The 24,439-nt window shown below is 46.6% G+C and overlaps 1 protein-coding gene across 6 annotated transcripts in view; it reads left to right on the forward strand.

The window, feature by feature from the left end:
* LOC138102788 (CBP80/20-dependent translation initiation factor-like) overlaps window positions 1–24,439 on the forward strand; it is a 498,226-nt gene that overhangs the window by 454,186 nt on the left and 19,601 nt on the right. Inside the window, exon 11 of one of the 6 annotated variants that reach the window (XM_069000544.1) lies at window positions 18,862–18,934. The exons of the other annotated variants lie outside the window; for them this stretch is intronic. Coding sequence (XP_068856645.1) covers window positions 18,862–18,885 — 24 coding nt within the window. The 3' untranslated portion in view covers window positions 18,886–18,934. Of the gene's footprint in view, window positions 1–18,861; window positions 18,935–24,439 lie in introns of those variants that run through there. 6 annotated transcript variants of the gene reach the window in all.

Below are 24,439 nucleotides of genomic sequence, written 5' to 3' on the forward strand. Positions count from 1 at the left end.
TTTCTCCTCGGCCATGTGGGCTACTGCTCACACTGGAGAGAAGGGTCGTGATGTCATTGCCCATTGGAAATTGGCTTTCTCAGTCCTGGGCATGCCAGCTTCTGTGACAACCGATAATGGTCCTGCCTACGCCTCGGCGAAGACGCAGCAGTTTTTACACCTATGGGGTGTAGACCATACCTTTGGTATCCCACATTCTCCTACTGGCCAAGCCATTGTTGAACGCGCTCATGGTACCTTGAAGCGTGTTTTGGACAAACAGAAAAGGGGAATGCATGGAGAAACCCCACAGAGCCAGCTAGCAAAAGATTTGTATACAATTAATCACCTTACAGTACCACAAAATTCAAATAATCCTGTTATTCTGAATCATTTTTTCTCATTGCAGTCTGCAGGTGACAGACAACTGCCCCGGGCAAAAGTCTGGGTGCGGAATTTACTCACTCACCTGTGGGAAGGCCCTCATGAGCTTATCGTTTGGGGTCGTGGGTATGCTTGCGTTTCCACAGATACTGGGATATGGTGGCTACCTTCAAAAGGCGTTCGCCCTGACCTACTGCACCAGAGGCAGAACAGGCAGCCTCGAATGATGACCAGAACGCCAATCATCCAAATGGCGACCAGAATATAGATCATCAGCCTAATGACTCTTCTGATGATGACCAGGATGTCAACCATCAGGCAGATGGTCCTTCTACAAGCAGAGACTGGGATTGTCCTTCTACAAGCAGAGACTGAACTTTAAATTTCTTGTTATGGAGTCAGATAGTTAAAGCCTTAAGGACATATTTAGAATGAATAACTGATGTAGATTTCTATTTGGCATTAATAGTAGAGTTGTTATCTTATAAAGCAAAAAGGGTGAATTGTAGGTACAAAAATGCTGCTAGCAAGGATTTTCTTGTTATTTTCTATGTCCGTGAGAGACTTTTCTCTCTCACAGAAGAGGTAGCAGGGAATGTAAACAACCAAGCCACCTGCAACCTTGAAAAGTGTTGTTTATGGTATAGTAGAAAAATATTTTGACAATGGATGTTTTAGGATTTTAGCCAATCACCCCCAAGGGGTGGCTGGTCCTTTGTCCAATTAGACTATGAAGAAAAAAGTCTATAAAAGACTTGGTAAAATAATTAATCAAATCAATCTTGCTGCACAATTCCTGACTGCTGGATCTTCTCTTCTCCTCCTCCCTATGGCTGCGGAACACGGTGATATACCATAGGTACCAGGACTGCGGCAATAGGTGGGTACCCTGGAGGTATCACCCTGAGCATCACCACCCATAAGGGAGATGTGGGCATTGACCTGACCCAAGATAGATGCTTTTATGGTCTTATTATGAACCCTGGGGACTGAGGCCAGTGCCCAGGAGCAGTGAATTAACCCCAGAGAGGTAGTGCGGACCAGACCCAGCAGGCTGGCAGCAGGCTGGACAGTTGCTCCTCTGCAGGAGTTGTCTCCTACCTCCAGTCTGGTTGGCAGAGAGGGTCCCATTTCATCATTAGTTAAAATCTTGGCATGCTCTCATTGCTTCCCTGCCTTGGTACACACTGCTAAGTGAAAGCCTTGGGGCAGTGGTGCAGGGAGGATTAATACTCTCCGTCTAATTGCCTTTCCCCCACATCTGAGTCTGCAGCGCAGCATGTAGAGGAGCATCTCCTCTTCCTCTTCCTCTTCCTCTTCCTCTTCCTCTTCCTCTTCCTCTTCCTCTTCCTCTTCCTCTTCCTCTTCCTCTTCCCCTTCCCCTTCCCCTTCCCCTTCCCCTTCCCCTTCCCCTTCCCCTTCCCCTTCCCCTTCCCTCTCCTCTCCTCTCCTCTCCTCTCCTCTCCTCTCCTCTCCTCTCCTCTCCTCTCCTCTCCTCTCCTCTCCTCTCCTCTCCTCTCCTCTCCTCTCCTCTCCTCTCCTCTCCTCTCCTCTCCTCTCCTCTCCTCTCCTCTCCTCTCCTCTCCTCTCCTCTCCTCTCCTCTCCTCTCCTCTCCTCTCCTCTCCTCTCCTCTTCATACTTGTTATCTCCAGGGGCCATGCTGTATAATTTAACAAAATATCCTAGTGTGGTAATTAATAACTTCATGAGGGCACTGCCTTTTCACTGTCTCCTTCAGAGGAAGAGAGAGGAAAACCTTTCCAGTTGCTGTTTGGAAAAGACAATTGTATCTTTTAGCCTGGGTTTTTTTTGGTTTTAATCGCTCTCACTTTTTAAAATGCATCATCCTTTTGAGTTAAAAAAAAGTCTTTGACAGTATAATGAGATGCCAGGATTTTAATATTAATCTCCTAGTCAAAGAATGTGTTGGGGTTTTAGGAGCTCTCATTTTGTTTTCTTTTTCTATTAAAGAATTTTCCCCATACATGTTTCCAGGGGGACAAATTGCCGAGTACTTAAGGGAAACAAAAGACGTGGCCATAGAGGGAGGGGTCCAACTGGCTACTCTCTTTCACCTGGGGTTTTCTCATGGAGGGTGGGGGATGCCGAGAGATTTGAACTAAGAAAAAGGGGTTGGGTACAGCTCCTAGCTCTCTTGTTCTCTCGGAGTTCAGAGGGAAAGGAGGGCTGCCATCGTTGTGGAGGGAATTCATTGGCGCTGCAGGCTTCTGCTTTCAGCTGCCTTCCTTCTACCGTGAGTGGAACTTGCTCACTGGAGCGGCTGTTACACTGGGACCTTAACACCCCACCTTACTAAAAGAGGGACCTTTTCACCATCTGCTCAGGTGCCTCAGGGAAAACCCCGGGATCCCAAGCCCGCCTTTCCCTGCCCCTCTGGGAGCCGGGCTGTGGCAGCCCTGCCCCCGCTGTTGCTTCGAGCCTTCGCTAACTGTAGCCCTATTACTGCAACCCTCAGCTGTAGGGAGGAGAGGAGAGAAGATCCAGCAGGCAGGAATTGTGTAGCAAGATTGATTCATTTAATTATTTTACAAACTCTTTTATAGACTTTTTCTTCATAGTCTAGTTGGACAAAGGATCAGCCACCCCTTGGGGTGATTGGCTAGAGTCCTAAAACATTCATTGTCAAAATATTTTTCTACTGTACCATAAACATAGTTCTACAAGGTCGCAGGTGTTCATAGTTTATAGAACTCCACTAATATCTTCTGTGAGAGAGAAAAGTATCCCACGGCCCAGAAAGAAGCAGGAAAATTTCTTGCTAACAGCATTTTTGTATCCACATAGCCCTACACACCCTGCCTGCTGAGACCTCCCGGGGTTCCCGCTGCAGCTCGAGAGTTTGATACATCTAGTCTGCCACCCGGGATTTGTGCTCATCCCTGCTGTTCCAGCCTGCTATTCCCGAGGGTCCTGCTGGGGCACTGGGATCGGCACCCCAGGGGGTTTGTAAAGCCTTTGTTCCAGCCCTTCCCAGGATCCCAAGCCGCCCTTACTACGTGCTCCCTGAGCTCTCTCCGGAGTGCCCCCTGCAGCCGCAGGGGAACCATCGCACCTGCCCTGCTTGCCGGGAGCCACCAGCGCCCCTGCTGGCTGTGACCGGAACTGCACCGAAGGGGAAAGGGCCTGAAAGCTGAGAAGGCTGGCACTGGGTTTGTGATTGTTTTGCTGTTACTGCCATAGTTATTGTTGTTTGTTTGACTTGTTATACACATATATACATATAATAGTAAAGAACTGTTATTCCTATTTCCCACATCTTTGCCTGAAAGTCCCTTGATTTCAAAATTATAATAATTCGGAGGGAAGGGGGTTACATTTTCCATTTCAAGGGAGGCTCCTGCCTTCCTTGGCAGACACCTGTCTTTCAAAACAGAATTTTTCCTTTATCAAATGATCAAAAGCACCAAGGGGGCTGGATCCTGACCCCATGGCACCCTTCCACCCTGGTAGCTTCATGAGGCCAGATATGACCAGAGAAAATCAGTTCTCTATGAAGAAGGGAACTTATTTCCTCATAAAAGGAAAATTTCCCCCATCTAGTTCTGCAAAAATCAGTGGTTTGGTCTCCAGTCCTGTGGGACTGGGACAAACTGAGAAGTGGTTTATAGGGGGAAAGGATGGAGAAGGGGTGAGAAATGTGGGCATGGGAGGAAAGGGATGCCAGAGAAGGAGGGAGAAAGAGGAGACTGAGGATCGAGGACATGGGAAAGAAGGAGAAATGGGAAGAGCAAACAAGTAGGGAAATGTGGGAATTCAGAAGAGGAGGAGTGAAGAGCTGGAACAAAAGTCTGGGATCTGGAACAAGTGGGGCTGATGTGTGGGGTGATGTGGACCTTCAGAGCTGTGGCAGGAGGTAGCATACAGGAGCAGGGATCTGAAAAGAGGAGGAACAGGCACATGTTTGTCTGTAGGACCACGCTCCGGGAGGCAAGGATGGATGTCCCTGTGCCTCCATGCCTGCCATGCCATAAATAAATAAATAGCTATGCAAAAAGCTCCCATGCATGCAGACCCCCCGTAGCTGCCCTAGCAAAATCCCTCTTGTGAATGCAGCTTTTATAGGAAAAAAATTCTTAATTGTCACTGTTTTTGTCAAAAGGCAGAATTAAGGTGAAGGAAATCTGGTGATGCCTTTGAGCCCAGTTTCTCTGTTGAGTATTTTACGTGCAGGAACATATATTCTTGGAAAGCTATGGGACTTGTTTAGTCTCAGCATTAAAACCATAATGGCATATTTTAAATAGGGGAGGGGAAATGTCACCCTTGTTTCTGTGGGACCCATGGAAAGGCAGAGGAAGCAATTAGGGCAGATAAAGAAATGAAGCTAGATACCATCTCACAGGATGGTCTCTCCTCCTCTCGTGGCTTTGTTTGTGGCTTCACCCTCTGTATCAGGCATTGTTAGTTCCCAAAAACCCTTTCAATGGGATGTAAACACAATTATTTGTGTCTGCTGCCATGCACTCTGTCCCTCCAAAGAGCCACGAAAGCAAAGACCCTCGGTTGAGCCAGAGTGGAGCCCATTGCAATCAAGGGCAATCATCTTACCACTGTTTCTCTCTATGTTTTGTGTTTCCCCAGGACCCTTGGAATGAGATTACATCCTCCTCTCCCAGGGTTATTATGTCTTTGGGCAAACAGGATGAAGCCAGCCATCTGAGTGGCTCAGTCTCCCTGTGCGTGCACTGGGTGGCTCTGTTCATCTGTCTCACACACCTTCAGGTCCTGAAGGTACATCTACAGCCAGGGGATATGTAACCACTAGGCTACTGTTGGATTGCAGTATCTGGGTTGATGAATGACCAGATTTTCTTCATAATTGTCTCCAGTAATTGCCTCTTAATGGTTTCAATCTTCACAGGAATCCCTTCTCTATTCCAGATTTGGAGAGAAAGAGCCATGTTTCATGGTTTCTCTTGTCTACACTGGGAAGGACTAGGAGGAGTTTCCCATGACTGGGTACAGGATTTTGTTCCTCTGGCCTTAATTCAATTTGCTGTTAAGTATCTCTGAGTTCCTCAGGAACCTGACAAGGAGGATAACCAACATTTTGGCTTACTTGATGCAATGAGCAAACTACTCTCTTCTTACCATCCTCCCAGGGAGTCCTGGTTGGGTAATAGGAGTATAGAAGTCTTCTCAGCTGAGAGCAGAACATAACCATAAAGGGAGTAGGTGCCACCAAGCTCCTTCAAGTTGTCCAAAATACATTAAGGAAAGTGCCTGCTATGTCCATAGCTCTTGAAGCATCTGTGCTGGTGCAAGCAGCTCCAGCCCAGAGCTCCCTCCCTTCTGTGCTACCTCATTTGGGCAGCTCCTTGTGGGACCAGTAGTGTCCCATGCTGGTGGCCTCTTGCTGGCAGCAGTGTGAGTTGCTGTTCGCATGTTCTTACCTGGGCTGAGACCATGCCACCCTAGTCAGGGACCTGGGAAGAAGGACCCCTCTATGAGATGCATGGGTTTGTGGCACCTTGTGCATCTTCAGTGCGCTTGAACACTTTACCAGATCCACAGAGAGGCATGAACAGAAGGACATGCAAAGTACCATTGCTAGTGGATGCAGCCTAACATAGTCTGCTTCTCCCAGCTCAGTTGGGTTTTTGGAGCTCAACAGAGCCTGTGCCTTGTGCAGGGATCAGCACAGGCAGCTCCATAAGAGAAAGGTTTTCCCCAAAACTTTGTGTTTGAGTGAGCAGAGAAGATGCCACTTATGCCTGTGGACTTCTAAAGGCCTTCTGTTTCCATGTGCTCACTTGTTTCTTCTCTAGGGAAAGGTCTAACCTGTCTTCTCTTGCTCCCAAAGAGGGACTTGATACCCCTTTAGAGAGGGTGGCACTGGCACAGATTCTTGGTGGGTGCTGACCTTCTGATGTCCTGGGTCAAGGAATTGATATTTCTGATGATACTGGATTGTAGAAATCCTGGAAGTGGCTTTGCTGGTGGAGTGTTTTGTAATTACTCGCTCCCCACACCCTTGTTTGCACTTTGCATTTTTCCCCAGTCTTGGCTGTTTTTACCACCCTGTGCATTGTGACAATAAGAAAAAATAGAGTTGTAGCAATTGTTTGTAGCTCAGAGAAATGTATGACTCTCCCCATGCAGAGTAGCCAAGCGGTCCCATGGATCTTATCTCAGGCATCTTCCTTAGAGATTTGCAACAATAGTTTTCTTAGGGGCTGCTGGAAAAGCAGAAAGTTGCTATTGATGTCTGTCTGCAGAAAGCCTGTGAAGCGCAGCAGAACTGGCTTGTGCTCCCAGGAGGACCCATCTAGCAGACTGCAGGGCTTCCAGAAGGTTTTGGGGGCAGGAGTTCCCCAACTGTGGTCCATTAGATCACCAAGAGTGCCTGCAGAGTCGTGTCAGCAGGACAGCACACCCTGCACCTTAAAAGCACTGCTGGTTGTAGGGGATGATCATAGAACCATAGAATGGTTTGGGTTTGTTGTGGTTTGACATTGGCCAAATTCCAGGCCTCCACGAAAGCCATTTGCTCACCCTCTCTTGCTCTCAGCTGGGCAGAGGAGAGGGAAAAAAAATTTTAATGAAGGGCTCATGAGTTGAGATGAGGATTGGGAGAAAAATACTTTAAGGGCAAAACAGGTTCAAATTTAAAGGTATAAAGTAAATTTATTATTAACAGAGTCAGAGGATGATAATGAGAAGTAAAATAAGCCTTTTAAACACCTTTTTTCCCCCCAGCCCTTCTCACCGATAGCGCAGGGAGACAGGGTGTGGGGGTTTTCGTCCATTTGCCACCTGAGATCTTTTTCAGTTCACTCAGGGAGAAGAGTCTTTCTTCTGCTATGCTGTGAGTCCCTCCCACCAGCAAAACTGCGCCTGTCTGTATTGATTTTCTTCTTAAATATGTCATCACAGAGGTGTTACCAACTTCTCTAATTGGCTCTGCCAGACATGGTGGAAGCTTCCAGCAGCTTCTCACAGAAGCCACTTTTGTGGCGCTCCTCTGCTATCAAAAACTAGGCCATAGAAAACCAATACAGGGTTGGAAGGGACCTTGAAAGGCCATCTAGTCCAACTCCCCTGCAATGAACAGGGACATCGTCAACTAGACCAGGTTTCTCAGGGCCCCGTCCAACCTGACCTTGAATGTTTCCAGGGATGGGGCATCTACCACCTCTCTGGGCAACCTGTGCCAGTGTTTTACTACTCTCATTGTAAAGAATTTCTTCTTAATATCTTGTTTTGGTTTGAAAGACTGGTGTTTACCAAGGAAGGCGGAAATGTCCCTTAGAATGGAAAATATGGCCTCCTTCCCTCCAAATTATTAGAACTTTGAAATTACAGGGCTAGCAGGCAAAGATATGGGAAAATGAATAACAGTTCTTTACTACAATATATATACATATAACAAGGCAAACAAACAACAACAGCAGCAACAACAAACAGAAAAAACCAGAGACCCAACAACAGCCTTCTCTCAGCTGTCAAGCACTTTCCCTGTTGATGTAATGACCACAGCCAGAAGGGGTGCTGGTGGCTCCCAGCCAGGAAGGGCAGGTGCAATGATTCCCCCGCAGCTGCAGGGAGCGCTGTGGTGTGGGCTCTGACACCTCTCCATGTGGTTAATGGTGGCTCAGCTGGTGGAAGAGATAGAAAAGGTGCTTCCTCTGCAAACTCATGGGGGGCAGCCGGTATCAGTGCCCCTCTGGGTCATGAAATGGACTGTAGCAGGAACCTTGGAGCAGCAGGCTGGCACAGCAGAGGTGAACAGACCCCCAGGGGCAGCGAAAGTATAGTACTAAGCCCCAAGCGGTGGCAGAAGCAGCGGGGGGTCCCAGTGTTGGGCTAAAGTGTAGCAAAAACCCCTGAAGCAGTGTCAGAATAACAGAGGGGACTCGGCAGGGATTGCTTCTTTGCTTGGCTCCCTGGTGAGGCAGTAGCCCAGCAGGGGACAGAGTGCTCCCAGGTCCTGGCACAACATGCACCAGCCCTGGGCTCCCAAATGGCACAGGAGCAGAGAAGCAAGCTGGCCAGCCCTAGTCACAGTGCAGAAGAAAAGAAAAAAAAAACAAGAGGGAAAAAAGAAAAAAGAAAAAAGAAAAAAGAAAAAAGAAAAAAGAAAAAAGAAAAAGGCAAAAAACACAGGGCAGCAGGATCTCCAGTCAGAGGCATTGCGCTGTGTGGCCTCTGAGACAATTGCCCCACCAGAAGGAAGCAGACCCTGGCCCCCAACCCTCACAGGATCCAGGGCTGCCTCTCACCCATCGCTATACTCCCAGAGCCAGGGGAGGCGGTGACCATTCCAGACACAAAACAAAAACAAACCCAAAAATGGATATGGGATATAAACCATCTCCAAGATACTAGTCTGAATCTCTCCTCTTTAACTGAAAGCCCTGACCCCTTGTCCTATTGCTACAGGCCCTACTAAAAGTCTGTCCCCATCTTTCTTATAATCCCCCTTGTAAGGGGGTGTCTGTGATAATCCTGACTGCAGAGCTGAAACAGATCCTTCTTGTTGAGAACAAAGTCCACCACGGCCCTTCCCAAGGGCCCCTCTGGTTAAAAACAGGACTGGGAAGCACCATGTCTCCTGCACTTCCAAGTGAAAGTGAAGCTGGAGCTTCATGTCCAAGGCTGTTTGGATGTCCATTTGTGTTGCCAGCTAGACAGATGAACTTGTGATGCCTGTTGGTGAGCTAGGGCAAGTGAAGCATGAGCTGCAATCAGTCCAACTTTCTCTGGGTCCCATCCCAACCTCTCCATTGCTCTAGGTGGATATTTTCAAGGTTTCTGTGCCTTCATGCTGGAGTCATCACCAAAGCATCAGAAAACACTGCATGCTAAGAGGTAGTTTGTGGCAAGGGTTGCTTATATGTCATTTGGCAAGTGATATCATACACAATAATTAGTATTGTGTCTTGCAGGAGAAATGTCATTGCAGCTGGAAAGGGTAATGTATGCATTGGGCTGCTCCAACTCCATCTCCCAGGGAGAATTGCTGAAGAAATACAATTAACCTGTGTGGTTTGCTGATAAGGGATGGTGGGGCAGGTTCTCCAGTCCCCTTCGTGGTGTGGGCACCCCTGAGAATACCAAGTAAGCACTTTAGCTTCTCAGCAGCCCAGAGGATCGCAGAAAGCAGATAATAAACCCAAATATTCATAGGTATGTGAATTCCATCAGCTTAGCTCCCTGGTTTGCTCCTGGTGGTCTGTACCCCACACACATGCATCCATTGCTGTCCAGGAGGACAAAGCTGGTTCTCTCCATGATGAAGCACAGCTGCAGTTTTGGAGCTTCTTTGCTCCTTCAACCACCATTGCATGCCCACCACATGGGGCTTATGATGCTTACCTCTGCAAAGATGTAAAGAGCAGGTTTTGGGACCACGGACGCCGGGGGGACTGGTCCCAGTAGCATGCCATGGAAGGCAGTTGTGCTCAAGAGCCACCTTGCAAAGCACTGCATCTCCCCCACCACATGCAGCACTTTCAGGAGCAGACCCTACAGTTTATTTTGGGTTGCTTATGAAAATATTTAGTGCCCAGAGCCCACCCAGGCACACAGGCCTCACAGAGGACCTTGCCCAGTGCTCCATTTCTCAGCAGGACACAGACATTTGGAAGAAGAGGAACCTGATATAGTTCCTCAATCTGCAAAGCTGCTAGAAAACAAACCAGAAACAAAAGCGAAAAGCCTTTCGCAACCGAGGTTGAGTATTATGACAGGCCAGGCAGATTCTGGCATGCAGCCTGCTCTCTTAGGAAATCAAGCAGACTCTGTCTGCTTTGCAGCAGGAACTGCTGCTTTCATTGCCTGGGCAATATGGGGGAAACCTGCTGGAGAGCAAAGGGAAGTTTTCCTCACAAACAGCCCCAGCTTCCGGGGCATAATTAGAGGTTAAACTGAGAAGCATGTGCGTCTTGGCTCACCTACTGTGTTGTCTGCTTCACACTCCTTTTCCAACTCCTTTGTCAACATTCATCAGCTGGTTTGAACCATGTGGGAATCCATTAGAGAGGAATGGGATGGTGCCCATGGTGGGAGTTGAGCAGATGCCTACAGCAGGGACAAGTGGCTATGAATAGTTAAATCAATAATAATTCCATTGTGGGAGTACTAATTTAATGGGATGTCATAGTTTTAAGCCCAGCTGAAAATTAGGCACCATGCAGCTGCTTGCTCAACCCCTCCTTTCTCTGAGCCCCACCTCCTGGTGGAATGGGGAGAAGAATCAAAGTAAAATTTGTATGTTGAGATAAGAACAGTTTAATAATTGAAAATAAAGCAAAATACAGTAATAATGGTAAATTATAATAATAATGATAATAAAAATGGAAAAAACAAGTGATGCACAATTCAATTGCTCTCCACCCACTGACTGATGCCAGACCATCCTTCCCAAACCCAGGTCAGCTGCCCTTCCAGGTAACTCCCCCCAGTCTATACACTGGGCATGATGTTCTATTACCGCAGGCCTGGTTCCTACGGTATAGCACCGTGTCCCGCAGCCATAGGGACGAGGAGGAGGAGAAGATCCAGCAGGCAGGAATTGTGCAGCAAGATTCCTTTATTTAATTATTTTACAAACTCTTTTATAGACTTTTTTCTTCATAGTCTAATTGGACAAAGGACCAGCCACCCCTTGGGGGTGATTGGCTAAAATCCTAAAACATCCATTGTCAAAATATTTTTCTACTATACCATAAACAAGACTTTTCAAGGTTGCAGGTGGCTTGGTTGTTTACATTCCCTGCTACCTCTTCTGTGAGACAGAAAAGTCTCTCACGGACTTAGAAAATAACAAGAAAATCCTCGCTAGCAGCATTTTTGTATCTACAATGTTCTATGATGTGGAATGTCCCTTTGGTCAGTTTGGGTCACCTGTCCCAGCTATGCTCCCTCCCAGTTTCTTTAATGAACCTCTTCACTGGCAGAGCATGAGACAAGAAAAAAAATTCCTTGACTTAGGATAAACACGACTTAGTAAAAAACTTGAACATCAGTGTGTTATCGACACCATTCTCACTCTGAATCCAAAACAAAGAACTGTAGCAGCTACTGAGAAGAAATTGACTCTATATCAGCTGAAACCAGGACAATATCCACCTGTTATTCCATACCATTTATGTCATGCCATGTTTCACACTCCCCAATATTCCATCACCTTCCCTATTTATCTGTTTTGATAAATATACATACAGACATCATTCCCTTAGTCTATGGAACACCTCTGCAAATGTTCATAAAATGTCCACCAAAAAAAAAAAATTTGCTGAATTCATTTAGTCTGTGACTTTGGCCTTCCTCCTTGGTAACAGTCTTTCAAGCAGGAAAGATGGTGTGAGGTGTTGGATTGTTGCATGTTGCACATTTGAGGCAGTTCCGATTCCAGTACTGCTGCGCTTGTTCAGTTTTATCATAGTTCATTATTCATTGGTGAGAGTGCGACAATCAGAGGAAAGTCAGGCTCAGATACCCAGACCATTTGCAGTTAAGATCGATGCCATGAGGTGCTCAGTGAGGTGATATGCAAGCAGCTGCCATAAAAGTGGCAATACACAGTGTTGGACAGTTATTAACATAATACAATTTAACTCATTGGCTGTTCTCACCCAAAATCAAATGTCCTTGAGGCACAGCCTGGACTTCCCTATCCTCTCACATTACCCACCAAGTGCACCTGGTTCCTTAAACAAAAGTAATCCCACGGATGAGTTTGCCTTTGCCTGAGGCAGGAATAACCCAGACTGTTTTCTCTAGCATGTTTTTAGTGTGCACTACAGGAACTTTATCACCTTCTACAATATGTAAAAATTTTGACTGGGCAGGGCCAGCCCAGTTGGCAGATCCTCTGCTGTTGACTAACAAGATGGCTGCTAAATGGTGGTTGCTAAATGTGTATCCCAGTGTTTGAAGGTCCCACCACCCATTGCTCTCAGTGTAGTCTTTAACAGTCCATTACATCATTTGATCATTCCAGAGGCTGGTGCATGATAGGGAATGTGATATACCCACTCAATGCCATGTTCTTTGCTGCGTCTATGAGGTTGTTTTGTAAATGAGTTACATTATCTGATTCAATTCTTTCTGGAGTACCATGTGACCATAGGACTTGCTTTTCAAGGCCCAAGATAGTTTTCTGGGCAGTGGCATGGGGCACAGGATTTGATTCCAGCCATCTGGGTTGCTTCCACCATCATAAGCATATGGCACTTGCCATCACAGGTTTGAGGGAGTGTGATATAATCAATCTGCCAGGCCTCCCCATACTTATATTTCAGCCATTGTCCCCCATTCCACAGAGGCTTTACCTGCTTGGCCTGCTTGATTGCAGCACGTTTCACATTCATTGATAACCTGTGCAACAGTGTCTATGGTTAAGTCCAACCCTCTATAACGAGCCCACCTATATGTTGCATCTCTTCCTTGATGGCCCAAGGCGTCATGGGTCCACTGAGCTAGAAATAATTCACCCTTGTGTTGCTAATCCAAATCCACCTGAGCCACTTCAATCCTAGCAGCCTGATTCACCTGATAGTTGTTCCAATGTTTTCAGTGGCCCGGCTCTTGGGTACATGAGCATCTAGGTGACGCGCCTTCACAACCAAGTTCTCCACCCTGGCAGCAATATCTTGCCACAATGCAGTAGCCCAGATGGGTTTACCCCTATGCTGCCAGTTATTCTGCTTCTATTGCTGCAACCACCCCCACAGGGCATTTGCCACCATCCAAGAGTCAGTATAAAGTATTGGCCATTTCTCTTGTTCAGCAATGACTAAGGCCAATTGTGTCGGGGTCCCTTTGCCCCTGCCGTGGGGTCCTGGGAGAGGGGCCCTGGGGGGGAGACACGGGGTTTCCTTAGCCCCTGGTCAACCTCATTCCCCATTGGTTGTTTTGTGTTCCCCTGCGTGGGAAGGACCCTCAGGTCCTGTGACTGTAACAGTTCCTTGGCAGATCCTCAGCCATGCGACTGGAGAAATAAACATCTCTGAAACATCTATCAAGAATCGGTCCATATATATTTCTTTTCCACAGGCCTCCTTGTTTGATACATCGTGTTACAGAATCCCCACAGTAACACAACTGGATAGCGTTCACCTTTGCAAAATGACTCAATTCACCTTCTCCTTCAGTGGTTTCTGTGACTTGTCATAGGAGACTCCGTACAGCTGCTTTCCATCTCCAATGCTTTTCCACAAGACAGGAGGATCCATCAGTAAACAAGGCATATTGCTTCACTTTCTGGTAATTTATTATATAGCGGAGCCTCTTCAGCATGTGTTATCTCCTTCTCTGGTGACATTCCAAAATCTTTGCCTTCTGGCCAGTCCACGATCACTTCTAAGATTCCTGTATGACTGGGGTTTCCTATCCAAGCTTGTTGTGTGATCAGTGCAACCCATTTACTCCATGTAGCATCAGTTGCATGATGTATAGAGGAGATCCTCCCTTTGAACATCCAATCCAACATGGGTAACTGGGGTGCCAGAAGGAGCTGTACTTCAGTACCAACCACCTCCAAAGTGGCTCAAACACCTTCATAAGCTGCCAGTATCTCCTTTTTGATTGGAGTATAGGGGGCTTCAGATCCTCTGTATCCCCTACTCCAAAAACCTAGAGGTCAATCTTGAGTCTCCCCTGGCACTTTCTGCCAGAGGCTCCAGGCAGGGCCATTCCCCCCAGCTGCAGTATAGAGCACGTTTTTTACATCTTGGCCTGTTCAGACTGGTCCAAGGGCTATTGCATGAACTATCTCCTGCTTGGTTTGTTCAAAGGCTTGTCATTGCTCAGGACCCCATTGGAAATCATTCTTCTTCTGGGCAACTTGATAGAGAGGGCTGACAGTCAGACTGTAATTTGGAATGTGCATTCTCCAAAATCCCACAACACCTAAAAAAGCTTGTGCTTTTCTTGTTAATTGTTGGGGACATGGCTGTTATTTTATTAATAACCTCCATTGGGATCTGGTGATGTCCATCCTGACATTTTATTCCTAAAAACTGGATCTCCTGTGCATGTCCTTTTACCTTATTTTGTTTTATGGCAAACCAGGCTTTTAGAAGGATTCATTTTATTTTCTTCTCTTTCTCAAAAGCTTCTCCTGTATTGCCCCACATAATGATATCATGAATGTATTGGAGACATTGTGGAGCTCCACCCTGTTCCAGTGCAGTCTGGATCAGTCCATTGCAGATGGTCAGGCAGTGTTTACACCCCTGGGGCAGTTGATTCCAGGTGTACTGGACACCCCTCCAAGTAAAACCAAACTGTGGTCTGTGGTCTGCACTCTGCTGCCAAAGGGATTGAGAAAAACACATTAGTGATATCAATCATGGCACCACTTTGCTGCCTTTGGCTTCAGTTCATATTGAAGTTCCAACATGTCTGGTACGGCAGCACTCAGAGGTGGTGCAACTTCATTTAGGCCACAATAGTCTACTGCCAGCCTCCATTCTCTGTTAGAATTTTGCACTGGCCATATGGGGCTGTTAAAGGGTGAGTGGGTCCTGCTGACCACTCCTTGGCTCTCCAGGTGATGAATTAGTTCATGGATGGGAATTGCAGAGTCTTGGTTGGTGCAATATTGCCTCCGATGCAGCATTGGTGGTAGCAATTGGCACCTGCTTTTCTTCAACCTTCAGCAACCCCACAACAAAAGGATCGTTTGAGAGACCAGGCAAGGTAGACTGTGGTGGCCGGTGAACATACATTACAAGGGACAGAGAGTTCTCAGTAAGACAAGTCCCTAGTACCACAAGAACCAATTTATGTTAGGGTGACCAAAAAGGCTTCTCCCAGGATGCATTGTTCTGTTATGTTAATCTATCCCAGTTTGGCTTCCCCGGTTGGCTGTCAGCCTCTACCCCTCGTCACTCCCCCAGAACTTCCCCATTGGTCCCCATTCCCTAGTCCTGCCTTTTCCCTGCCCCCGGATAAAACTGTGAGTTTTGGGATCATGTTCGTATTTGCCCCTGCAACCTTCAACAGTGTAGAAGCAATAAATGCTCCTGCCGGAATGCACGCAAATGACCTTCTCCACTCTTTGCTACCAACTATATTACTGAACCCACCCGTGCTTCGGTGGGTGCACGCGGGACCCCACAGAGCTGAGCAGGGATAGTAATAGTAGACAATTGTTCAATGTCCTCCATCTCCATGGCAGCTAAAACGAAAGCCCACCGATACCCTTTTGGATCCTTGAAATATCTGCTCCTGAGATAGTCTATGCCAAGGATGCACGGAGCCTCTGGGCCAGTCACAATCGGGTGTTTGTGCCACTCATTCCCACTCAGGCTGATTTCAGCCTGCAATATAGTCAGCTGTTGGGATCCCCCTGTCACTCCAGAAATACAAATGGATTCTGCCCCTGCATAGTTTGATAGCATTAGGGTATAATGTGCACCAGTGTCTATTAAAGCCTTGCACTCCTCTGGGGCTGCTGTGCCAGGCCATTGAATCCATACACTCCAGTAAACCGGGTAATGCCTCTCCTCCACCTGGCTGGAGGCAGGGCCCCTCTAATACTGATCACAAGGTTCCCTGCTAACATCTTGCAGAAATGGACTAGAACTTCTCACCATAGAGTCAGTAATATGATCAGACCTTCCATTCTGCCTGGAAAACTGTCCACCGGAGACTGGAGCAGCAACTTTCCTAGAAAAAAAACATTTGTGGCTATTTTCGCTGCAATTCCCTCACCCGTGCATCTAGGATCGAGGTGGGTTGTCTATTCCACTTCCTCATGTCCTCTCTGTGGTCCTGTAGGTAAAACCACAGGGTAGCCCATGGTGCATACCTTCTATATCCTCTCTCGAGCAAGAGGACACCTGCTGCCAATTGTTGAAATATGGGCCCATACAGGTAGGGAATAGGACATATCCTCTCTGAATTTCTGGAACACCTGAGTCAGTTTATCTGACAGCTTCTCCACAGCCTCAGTGACAGAGGAAGGAATACTGTCTTCATATTCCCAGAGTTGCCAAATCGTGCCACCCACTGTTGGTGGTGCATCATCTTTCCAAAGTAATATAGTCAAGGGGTTTCATGCACTGTTGGTGCAATCTGTATAAATTTCTTCCACATGGGTTGTTGACATAAGACAACATCTGAATCCATGGGGAGCTGTTAATTGTCTGAGTTAAAATATATATAATTTCTTGCATGGCAAATTGCCTCAGGTATTGAATGCCTTTCTCTATTGCAGTCCATTTGCCTGAGTGACATGGAATATCATCTCTATAGGGATATCTTGCCCTCACACTTGACAAGAGTCGCCTCCAGAGACTAAAGACTTGTGTCTTTTCCCATTGCTTTGTCAATGCCTGGTTCCTTAGGAAGTGATCCCAGCTGCTTGGATTCCTTACCCTCTAATTCCACACTGTTGACTCTGTTGTCCAAGCACCAGAGCAGCCAGGTGGTAACACGCTCACATGGATGATGGCTGAAATATTTTTGTATTTCCCACAGCTCACTCAGGGATAGGGATCAAGTGGTGGTTGTTTCTTCTGTCTCCTCTTCCAGTTCCTGTGATGGCCATGATGATGGCCCTGAAAATCACTCTTGTTCTGCTTCGTCATCCTCTTTGCTGTCCTTGTCCTCCTTGACTGTCTTTGCTGAAGCTTTTTTATGGGGTGACTTTTGTGTACATTTCTTTTGCTTCTGTACAGGGGCAACTGACAACCAGCACATGTTGATTCACTGTTTCAGTGGTTTCACTGGCATGGGTATACTGTGTTTGCATCAAAATATTTTAAGTCAATATGAATTAGATTGCAAATGATGAATGCAATTGGTTGGGTTCAGGTTTGTGGTCATACAAGTGCCAGTACTTCAGAGCTGTTCAACTGATTCAGGTGGCTGAAAACCAACTGTGGGTATTGTATTGGGTTTGCATGGCCAGGTTTTGGTAGCTGGGGAGGCGCAAGGCTACAGGAGTGGCTTCTGTGAGAAGCTCCTAGAACCTTCCCTAATGTTCAACAGAGCCAATGCCAGCCAGCTCCAAGACGGACCTGCTATGAGCCAATCAGAGATGATGGTAGCGCCTCTGTGATAACTTATTTAAGAAGGAAAAAAAATTATTGTGCAAATGTAACTTCGGCCAGAGAAGAGCGGGGTGAAAACATGTGAGAGGACCAACTCTGCAGACATGAAGGTCAGTGGAGACAGAGAGGGAGGAGATGGTCCAGGCACCAGAGCTGAGATTCCTCTGAAGCCTGTGGTGAAGACCATGGTGAAGCAGCTGTTCCCCTGCAGCCAATGGAAGACCATGGGGATGCAGACATCCACCTTCAGCCCATGGAGGAGACACATGCTGGAGCAGGTGGATGCCCAAAAGAAGGCTGTAAACCTGTGGGAAACCCATGCTGGAGCAGGCTCTTGGCAGGGACCTGCAGACCTGTGGAGAGAGGAGCCCACACTAGAGCAGGTTTTCTGGTAGGACTTGTCACCCTGTAGGGGAACCACTCTGGAGCAGCCTGTTCTTGAAGAACTGCACCTCATGGAAAGGGACCCATGTTGGAGCAGTTCATGAAGAACTGCAGCCCATGGGAAGGACTGACATTGGAGAAGTTTGTGGAGGACTGTCTCCGGTGGGAGGGACCCCATGCTGGAGCAGGGGAAGGACTCCTCTCCCTGAGCAGCAGGAGAAACCACAGGTGATGGACTGACCATAACCCCCATTCCGTCTCCCTGCACCGCTGGGGTAGGAGTCAGAGCCTGTGTAGTGGTTTGGTCCAAAATACTCATTACTGTTTATCTTCTGTGAGATAAGAATTAGGAGAAATGCAAAGCAGGCACCAAACTTGAAAGAATATAAAGAAGTTTATTAACAGACCTAAAAGAGGGGGAAAAAAAATTATACCACACCTTCAGAACTCTCCTCCTCCCCCCACCTTCCTCCCTTCTCCCACTGACAATGTGAAAAGACAACCCTTAAGATGTTCAGTCTGTTTACCACTTCCATAATAACCTTGTTCAGTCCATTTAGAAAGAGAAGTCTCTTCTTGCTCATGCTATGAAAACCGTATCACAACGAGACAGCCGCCCACTTCCAAATATTGTTCAGTCCATTTAGGAAGAGGAGTCCCTTCCCCTGACATGCAGCTTTTCCTGCAACTGCTTGAGAGGGTCCACTCTTGAAGTTTTTTGGGGTACAATTTTAAGGTTGAGCTGTTCAGAAACAAAAAAACAGAGGCCCTTCTCCTTCCCTGGGAGCAAAGGGTCTTCCTCATCTTTATCGTTAGGACTATCTCTGGGAGCATCTCTAGGAATTGAGGTTTCTCCTTTCCCATTTGGAGCCAAAGTCCTCATTGCTTCCATCTCTCCCTGTTCAAACTTCTCATGAAATTACAGCCGCATCAGCATCTGCCTATCTCAGCGCAGGTGCTTTTGCTTATGAGTTGAACACTCCACCCCCTATATCTTCGTGAAATTACAACGGGATACTCTGATATATCATAGCTTCACAACAGAATTTCAGCTTTAAGCATCTCCTCTCTCTCTTCCCTCAGGTTTTCAGCCCTTCACAGCAATAAAAGGGTTCATCTCACCTCGGCCTTGCAGCTGGAATGTGGCTTATCGAAGTGGAGAGGGGGGAGAGCCGAGCCGCTCCGGCTGCCCACGGCAAGGCAGTAGGGGGTTTCCACGGATGGAACAGGCCTATGGCTTCAGGATGGCCGTGGCCCGGCCCAGGCTGGCCCGAGCAGGGCCTGGCCGGGCCTGCTGGCCCCCGCACGGGGCCCTCAGCCACCTGTCCCAGCACCGCAAACGAGAGAGAGAGAGCTGTGGGGGGTTTGTCTATTCTTAAGTGTGGATCACAGAGGCGGTCAAAATTCAAAGTGGCTTAAAGAATTGTCCATATTCAAACTGGCCAGCTGATAGGTTCTATCAGGTCCCAGAGGAAGCTGTAAGCACCCCTTAGCAAGGACATCCCTTCCAGGACTATGCTTGCTAACCTATGACACCTGGGAAGGAAGGAGGGGTGGAGGGAAAGTGTTTTTAAGATTTGTTTTACTTCTCATTATCCTGCTCTGATTGTGATTGGTAATAAATTCAATTAATATCCCCAAGCTGAGTCTGTTTTGCCCATGATTGTTGTAGTGCTAGGTTTAGTTTAGCAAGCTGCAGCTTTCCCTGAGAGCTCAGCAGAGCTGCTTAGGGCAGTGCAACCATTTTCGCCCTCCCATAGTCCATTTTGGATGGCTCCGCAGTTTTGCTCCAGCTAGCTATCAGCTTTACAACACAGTGACAGCGAAGGAGGCGAGAAGGGTCTCTCCATGAGGGTTTAAGAGGATATTTAATCTTACATCTTGTCCCAGCAATCCCCAGAGGCAGAGAGACCTCATGATATGGGCGCAAGGGCTTTTTCTCAGGGTCTCAGGGACGGTGCATGGGCAGAGTTGGGGTACAGGAACCAATAGGGAGAACCTGAGGGAGTGGCCAGGGCTAGGGGCAAGGGAAGGTGGGGGGGGAACAATATGGGATCAGAAAAGCAGTGGGTAAACAGATCACCACATCTCCCCCTTTCATATTAAACTGAAAAGGGAAGGGCAAAATTTTTATACAACAGAAAAAAATGGTAAAACAATGCAAAATATTTAAATTTAAAATGATGAGGCAGCTGGTTGTTGTTGTTGACTTTGGAGATCGGTGCTGGCTGAGTTCTCACACAGCAGCTGCTTTTGTAGCTTATCGCGTTCTTCTGGTGGGATGGCATTCTTTTGGTTGCTACTCGCTCGCTTTCGGTCTAGGTGGAGTGGCGAATGGAGAAGGGGGTGCTGCTCCACTGTTTCAACTCCTTGCAGCGTGCGGAGCTGCCTATACCCTCGGGGCAGGCCAGGTCGCACGGTAGAATGGCTCTGGTGGGTGTCTGGCATCCAGTCATGATCAGCTTACCACAGGCATGGACTTTGGCTATGATTCCCAGAATACCAGCAGTTCTGCCTGCTGAGCCCTGCTCTGCTGCCTGTGCCAGGGCTTGGTGGTCAGGTTATGGGCCTTCCCAACCCAGATATCATAGGCAAAGGTCAAACTGTGGCTCTTGCAACTGGTATCTCTTGGTGCCTCAATGGAGTAGTGGAGCACACAGTGCTTGGATGGATGAGGTGAAACACATGGTGCCCTGATGGACAGGGCACTCTCTACAACTTCCTGAAAGGTGGTTGTAGTGAGGTGGAGGTTGGTCTCTTTCTCCAGGCAGCAACTGACAGAATGAGAGGACACAGTCTTGAGCTGCACCAAGGGAAATATAGGTTGGATATTAGGAAAAAGTTTTTCATGGCAAGAGTGGTGAAGTACTGGAATTGTCTGCCCAGGGAGGTGGTGGGATCACCATCCCTGGACGTGTTTAAAAAAAGATTGGATGTGGCACTCGGTGCCATGGTTTAGTTGAGCAGTTAGGGCATGGGTTGGACTCTATGATCTTAGAGGTCTCTTCCAACCTGGTGATTCTGTGTGTGTGACAAGATGGAGCATATGCATTCTCCTTGTTCAGACAAGTCACATCAAATGAGGTCCTGGAGGGCAGCATGATGGTGGAGGGTACCTGCTCAAGTCTGGGGGCAGGATATGGTCTCTGTTTCATCATAGATAGATAAGACTGTTCTTCAGTAAGCAAATATCTGAGCACTTGACAGTGACATATTCATCCTCATAATTGCCTTTTGAGGTAGGGAAGTGTGTCCCAACCCTGTGAGTGGGAAGCTGGGGCAAGAAAAGCCCAAGTGAAGTTAGAGATTTCTCTGACCATGTTTTCTTGGCAGAGAGCAGGATCATCAAGGACACCATAACAGTGTAGTGGTTTGGTTCAAAAATATCCATTACTTACTTATTTACCTTCTGTGAGATAAGAATTAAGAGAAAGCAAAGCAGGCACAAAGCTTAAAAGAATATAAAGAAGTTTATTAACAGACCTAAAAGAAAGAAAAAAAGTCAGACTAAACCTTCAGAACACTTCTCCTCCCCCCACCTTTCTCCTTTCTTCCACTGACAATGTAAAAAAACAACCCTTGAGATTTTCAGTCAGTTTAACACCTCTATAATAATCTTTTTCAGTTCACTTAGGGAGAGGAGTCTCTCTTGCTCATGCTATGGAGACATCTCCACAAGAAACAGTTCTCTCATGGCTTCAATGTCACAACGAGACAGCCGCCCGGGTTGGTTCTCTGCTCACATGTGAAAGTCCCTTCCCTCGACTTACAGCTTTCCCACAACTGTTTTCGAGGGTCCAATCTGGAGCTAATGGGGTACCATTTTAAGGTTGAGCTGTTCAGAAACAAAGCTTCTCTTCATCTATCTCTGGAAGCATCTTCAGCTCCAGGAACAGAGGCCCTCCTCCTCCCCTGGGAGGAAGGGTCTTCTTCACTTTCATCTCTCTCTGTTCAAGCTTCTCACCAGATCACAGCTACTTCAACATTTGCTCATTTCAGCAGAGATACTTTTGCTCACAATTGCAGTTTGAGCTCTCCACCTCCCATGCTTCATGAAATTACAACGGGTACTCTGATGTATCATAGTTCATCACCATAGCTTTACAACAGAATTTCAGCTTCTAGGTTTGAAGCATCTCCTCTTTCTCCTCTCTCTGGGCTTCGGCTCTTCCTTCTTCACTGACTTTGGTGTGTCTATGGTGTTTTCTTCACGTGCCTTCACCTTTCCTCTTCCTCTGACTTGGGAGAGGATTGATGTCTGCAGGCTTCATCTGTTCTGGAGGATCTTACAGCACTAAAAGGGTTAATCTCATCCGGGCCTTGCAGCTGGAATTCACCTCTCGATGTTGGTCACATGATCTTTGCCAGGCAGCAGGCTCAGATGAATTTTCGGCTGCACTGGGGGGGGGGGGCAGCCTGCACTGAGGGGCTGCGGCAGCTGAGATCTTCAGCTGGGCCATGTGGGCCCTCCAGTTACCTGTCCAAAAGCCAGAAGCAAGAGACCTTTTCCCGGGGTTTGTTTGTTCTTAAATGTGGATCACAGAGGAGTGTCAAGCTTCTTAAGTGGCTTAAAAATTTGCCAGTATTCAAACTAGCCAGTTGATTGGTTCTGTTGGGTCATAAAGGAAGCTGTAAGCACCTCTTTGCAAAGAATCACTTCCATGGCTAAAGCCCTCTTTACTAAAAACCCAAAATATGCTAAACCATGACAGAGGAAGGACTGGAGTTTGGCCACCATAGGTCCTTCTTAATCGATCCTAACTCCATTTTATTGCGTTGATTTCCACATTATATTCTTTACTAAAGAATAGCAAAAATTAGAAAGGTGAGTATATATTTTATTTGTAGCCCTGCTTCATGCCATGCTCATGAGCTAAATACATCAGGAGTGAATTTCCAGACAACTGCCTGTTTATATTTGTCCCTAATTGATATATTTTTTCCTTGTTGTTGTATTTAAAATAATTTTGTGGGTTTTTGCAAAGAATCTGTGAACTGTTTGTTGTTGCAAAATGAATCGATGACTTAGGTGAGGAGACACATTGCAGGCAACCGATACGATTGATATAAGCAAGCTCCGTTTATTAGCAATACAAAGGCACTTATATAGAGTATTGAATACACGCTTATCAGTTCTTTAATTAGTTGAAACTTATAAAAGCACATTCTGACCTCTACATAATTGGGTGAGATAAAAGACTACATTTGGCAAGCTTCTTATTGTTTATGCTTTGTCTTGAGAGATCAAAGATCTTCCTCCCTTCTTAGAGATGGTCCATCTTATCAGCACAGCTGCACCTCTCAAAAACTCCCTTCTGGTTCCCAGGTTGGTTTCTCACACAGGGATTTGTCTCATGTAGAATTTTTCTCACACAGGCCTTTTTACTTGTGCAGTTGGATTATTGATCCAATAATTCTATCACTGAGCCATGTCCCTGCTTCTCTAACCATTCTCCAATACCAGACCTAGTCTCTTCCAGGGTTGTAAATCAAAGCCTCCTTTAATTGCAGGAGTTTCTACTCCTCTGTCTCCCACATCTCCCCCTCCTTTCTGCACCAAAAAAACTCCTTTGATGGATTTATCAATCATTTGCTGTACACATTGAAACAGACAAGGCACCATTATGAGAACTATTACTATGACTGCCAAAATGTATAGGCCTGTTGTAAGACACTTCTTTACCCACGACGCTAAACCCCATCCACTAAACAAATTATCCAGGTGGTTCCATCATCGATTCTTATTTTTGACACACCCTCTTTAAGTTGTTGCATGCTCTTATGAATAGACTCTGAGTGGTCAGACAGATTCATTGAGCACATCCCTTCAAAGTCTTTGCATCCATGTCCATGGGCCAGCAAAAGAAAATCAATGGCTGCTCTATTTTGCAAAGTGGTATGCCTCACATTTTTGACATCTGCTAAAAGGCCACTTAGTGCTAGGGACGTGGCATTAGATTGTTTACTCAGCCAACATTCCAACTGATCCAACTGCTTTAACTCAACTACTGAGGCAACTGGTGGCATAAGAAGAGATGTTGCAAGCCTTTTTCCATAGCCCCATGGGGTAAAATCATCTCTGCATTCTGGTCCATATTGATGAGGAGTAGATCTTTTTTGTCTGTGTCTCATGTTGGCAATTGTCTTCATATTAGGAGTAAATAATGTAAGCTCTCCCAAAGTACACGGACCACCCTTAATGTTTGAAGGGATAGCTGGCCATGCTCTGTCTCCACATACAAAAAACATTCCTCTTGGTAATTGCAGAGGAATAGAGCTAGGTGCAGATGAAACTACAAAAGTATTATTACACCAAAAGGAGTGGTTCTTATACACAGGGTGATATGGAGAAACATCTTTCATCAGTGATTGATTCATGTTTGTAGAATAGAACTCAACACAGAATTTCACTTTTACAGAACCAAGGATTTCCAATTCTTCAGGTTCATCAGAGATTTTAGGAAGATAGGGAGTCCACCATTCCCATGTATTTACTGGAATATAGTGTTCCCAAACTTCTGATCCTGCAAAGGTACCTCATAAGGCCCTGTCAATTTTCTCTGGGATTGGCCAATTCTCTGTTGGAACATTGACTAGACAAGTTGAAAATGGATTTTCTGGAGTTGTGGTAGACAGACATAGAGTATCCAACCCTGAAGCA

The sequence above is a fragment of the Aphelocoma coerulescens genome (genome assembly GCF_041296385.1).
Source record: "Aphelocoma coerulescens isolate FSJ_1873_10779 chromosome W unlocalized genomic scaffold, UR_Acoe_1.0 ChrW_unloc_scaf_1, whole genome shotgun sequence".
Lineage (NCBI taxonomy): Eukaryota > Metazoa > Chordata > Aves > Passeriformes > Corvidae > Aphelocoma > Aphelocoma coerulescens.